The 4031-nt window shown below is 53.2% G+C and overlaps 1 protein-coding gene across 1 annotated transcript in view; it reads right to left on the minus strand.

Moving 5' to 3' along the window:
* Nucleotides 1-3567, minus strand: part of GIPC3 (GIPC PDZ domain containing family, member 3) — a 6232-nt gene extending 2665 nt beyond the window's left edge. Inside the window, exons 1-3 of the mRNA XM_006868948.1 lie at nt 3326-3567; nt 2215-2400; nt 1903-2083 (exon numbers count right to left, since the gene is read on the minus strand). Of these exons, the coding sequence (XP_006869010.1) occupies nt 1903-2083; nt 2215-2400; nt 3326-3550 (592 nt within the window). The 5' untranslated portion in view covers nt 3551-3567. The remainder of the gene's footprint in view (nt 1-1902; nt 2084-2214; nt 2401-3325) is intronic.
* Nucleotides 3568-4031: the final 464 nt, after the last annotated feature.

The following is a 4031-nucleotide window of genomic DNA, read 5'->3' on the forward strand; positions in this document are numbered from 1 at the left end:
GTCCATCAAGAATTTGGTACATACACATAATGGAATATTATGCAACACTGAAGAATAATGGTGAATCTGCAGAACACCTCACAACATAGATGAACCTGGAGGACATTAAGGTGGTGGTTATGTGCCACGGACTTGGTTCCAACTCACAGCGACCCTGTATAGGGTTTCTGAGGCTGTAAATCTTTACAGGAGCAGAAAGCCTCATCTTTCTCCCACGGAACAGCTGGTAGTTTCAAACTGTGGACCCTGAGGTTAGCAGCCTGATTCGTAACCACTACAATATTGAGTGAAATGAAGTCTATCACAAAAGGACAACTACTGCATGAGACCAATGTTGTAAAAAGTTAAGAAAAGGTTTTCGTTTATAAAAGAAATAATCAGTGCTGGTTGTGAGGGGGAGGGAGAGGAAAAGGAAAATTATTCATGGGTTAGAGTGTAGAGTCATGTTAACAGGGTTGATGGTGCAGGCAATAGATAACAAGAGGAGACTGGCAGAGGAAAGATGAAGGCAGCCAGAGATACAGGGAGGGATGCAATAGTTAAAGTGAATAGAGGTAAATGTTGTTAACGGTTGGTACACGGAGGGGATTGAAATCGCTGTAGTGAAGCAAAGTAAACCTTTACTCAATTTACAATCAAAAGTTAAAAATTCAATAATAACTTTAAATGTTTTATAGCCTTGGAAACCCTATGGGGCAGTTCTACTCTATCCATCAAGGGTTGCCAAGAGTTGGAATCAACTCGAGGACAGTGGGATTGGTTTGGGTTATTTATACCTGTGGCTTTAATCCCACAGGTATATGGAAATGAACTGTCTTTGCTATGTTAATAAGACAGGATTCGTAGTGCAGGGCATATTTTAAATCAGTCTCTGTTGAGCTATATTGTTAAGTACCGTGGAGTCGATTCCAACTCATAGTGACCCTGCACAGGGTTTCCGAGGCTATAAATCTTTACGGGAGCAGAAAGCCTCGTCTTTCTCCTGAGGAACAGCTGGTAGTTTCGAACTGCTAACCTTGAGATTGGCAGCCCCACTCGTAACCACTACGTTACTAAAGGAGATTAAACAAGCCACAGGGAGAGTTCCAAAGCACCAGCAAACAGAAGTAGAAGAGACAAGGATTTGCCTCCAGGGGCTCACACACACAGAGAGAAAGCCATCCCCTGACACAGAGAGAGAGAAAGTCTTCCCCCGAAGCTAGTGCTGCTCTGAATTCAGACTTCTAGCCTTTTAAACTGTGAGGAGTCCTAGTGTGGTGCTGTGGGTTAACGCGCCAGACTGCAAAGCCGTTTGAACTGCAAAGTCAGCGATTCAAGCTCACCAGCCGCTCCTTGGAAACCCTGTACAGGGTGGCTATGGGTCAGAACTAACTTGACGGCAATTAACAACAACAAATGCCCTCCAACACAGGACTGCTAACCAGAAGGCTTGGTGGTTAAAATCCACCAGCCACTTCTTGGAAACCTTACGCAGAATTGCTATGAGTCTGACCCTACTTGACAACACTTATAATAACTGCAACAAAGCCACCCTCTTATGGTAGCACTAGAAAACTAAGGCAGCCAGTCTCAGGCTTCTCTTTGAAAAGCATCATTCTAGAACTTTCTTTGAAAACCATTCTCCAGAACTCAGCTCGCCCTAACTTCATGGCCCTGCTTTAAAAGGTGCATCTGAACAACTCCTCATCCTCATCTACTCTTCCCAAACCTCCCCCACTCCTCCCAGGACAGACTCAAGAACAATCTAGAAACTACAGTGCCAGAAGTTCCCTCCACTGTCACTAGATGCATCTAGAACTATCCGCCCGGTCTCATTCTCCCCACCCTCCACTGTCCCAGGCATCCCTCATGCTACTGGCACCCACCCAACCTCCTGCCCCCAGGGCCTCACGTGACCCTCACCAAAGGCTCTCTTGGGCTGCACCAGGCGAAGAGTGAAGGGCTGAGACTTGGGCAGCTCCCGAAGCATCTTGGCCACCTCGTAGTGACGGCAGCCGACGATGGAGTGGTCGTTGATGGCCTCAATGCTGTCCCCTACACACACAGCCTGGATCCGGTTGATGATGCTGCCCTCCTTGATTCTCTGCGGGGACCCAGAGTTAGTCAAGAGTAACCCAGCCACCCTCCCTTTGGGTCCTCAGTGCTCTGAGCCCTTTGGGTCCCCAGAGAGGGGTAATGTCACCACTATGTCCCTAGAAAGAACTGCATACCAACCTTAATGAAGGCATAGCCAGCCCCGTTGTCTGTAATGGTCAAACCCAGCGCGTCCTCTGTCTTAGTGACCTCGACCTCCTTGGTCTCACCCCTCACGTGGGCAAAGATGAAGTCCTCCAGCCCGATCTGACCCCCAAGGAGTTTCTGCATGTCCACTTTGTGGCTGTTGAGGGTGCAGAACAAGATCTGTCCCCAACAGGGGAGGGACAGAATTAACAACAGTGCTCACTTCCCTACCAGTTATCCTGTCTGCTCAAAACAACCCAGAGGGTGGGCTCAGGGACCTGAGAGGGAAACTGAGGCCCAGAGAAACACACAGCTGCCCTGGGTAACCCCACCAGAATCCCTACCAACAAAACAAAAATAATTGCCATCAAATCTTTTCCAACTCATGCGACCCCATATGTGCAGAGCAGAGCTGTGCTCCATAGGTTTTCAAGGATGTGATGTTTTGGAAGCAGATCTCCAGGACTTTCTTTCGAGGCACCTCTGGGTGGGTTAGAACAACCAACCTTCTGGCTAGTAACCATTTGAACCCAAAAACTCCTCTCAAGATCTCAGCGCGTGAGAAAAGACCCCAAAATGAAGTAGAAGACTGTCTCTCCCACCTCCACGCCCTGAGTTACAGGTTTAACTTTTTAAGGTTATCTTTCTCAGTCAGCGCTGGATTCGCTAGCGCCCCCTGGGGGCTGCAAGGAGCACGAACCTGAGCTGGGAAATTCCCTCTCCATACGTAGTCCAGCCCTGCCCAGGGCAGCAGTTGGCTGACCTGTTAGGAGATGGCTTGAACCCCAGCCTCCAGCAGCACCCAGAACCCACAGAGGCGCTTCCCCAGCGGCCTGGGACTCGCTACCAACTGGGTCTGCGGAGTTTATTCCTGAAAGTGCAGGGTCCGCTACGCCAAACCCAGCCGATCTAGCTCTGGGAGAGCAAAGGGGTTCCAGGCCCCGAATCTGACACTGGCGTCTCTAAAATCTGGTGATCCGGTCCCTCCATCCAGGGATCCGGGGTCTCCATGTGGGTATGGGGCGCACCGTCGGGGAATTCAGCCTTATCTCTTGTCCCTCGTCCGCCACGCTGGGTCTCCGGGTTTGGGGTCCAGGGTCCTCACCTCGGTAGGCGCGATGCCGAAGGCCTCGGCGATCTTGGCGTAGAGCTCACGGACATTGCTGAAGCCCTCGATCTTGCCGGTGGGGCTGCCGTGCGCCAACTGTGTGCGGAAAACCAGGCGCGGGCGGGCGCGGGGCGCAGCTGGGGGCTCGGAGGGCGAGGGCGGAGGCGCGGCCGGGCGGGAGGCCTCTGCCCCCCGGGGCTCGCGGGCCGCGGCGCTCTCCATGGCCGGGAGCAGCACGGCCACCCTAGCGCGCCGCCGCCGCCGGATCCGCCGCTTCCTGCAACGTCCCCTCCCCCGGCTCAGGGCTCGACAGCCGAGCCGCCCGGGTAAGGGGATCCGGGAACCCGAGCTGCCCGGGAAGGCGACACCGCGAGCGGTGGAGGGGGCACGGGCCCCAGGTGTCCGGGCTCTGCCAGGGCCAGCTGCGTCCTCCCCGGGGAGGCCGGGCGGTCCGTGGGGGCCCGGTGCGGACCCAGAATAACAAGGATCATGAACAAGGATGCGCCCTCGGTGCCAGGCCCCGGGCCTGCCCGCGCACCCATACACTTAATCCTTCAGCAACTCTGGGAGGTGGGCAGAGCGGTCATCCCAGTGGTGGTTATGTGCGGTGGAGTCGGTTCCGACTCATAGTGACCCTGTACAGGGTTTCTGAGGCTGTAAATCTTTACAGGAGCAGAAAGCCTCATCTTTCTCCCACGGAACA

Source organism: Chrysochloris asiatica, unplaced genomic scaffold (assembly GCF_000296735.1).
Source record: "Chrysochloris asiatica unplaced genomic scaffold, ChrAsi1.0 scaffold00125, whole genome shotgun sequence".
Taxonomy (NCBI): Eukaryota; Metazoa; Chordata; class Mammalia; order Afrosoricida; family Chrysochloridae; genus Chrysochloris; species Chrysochloris asiatica.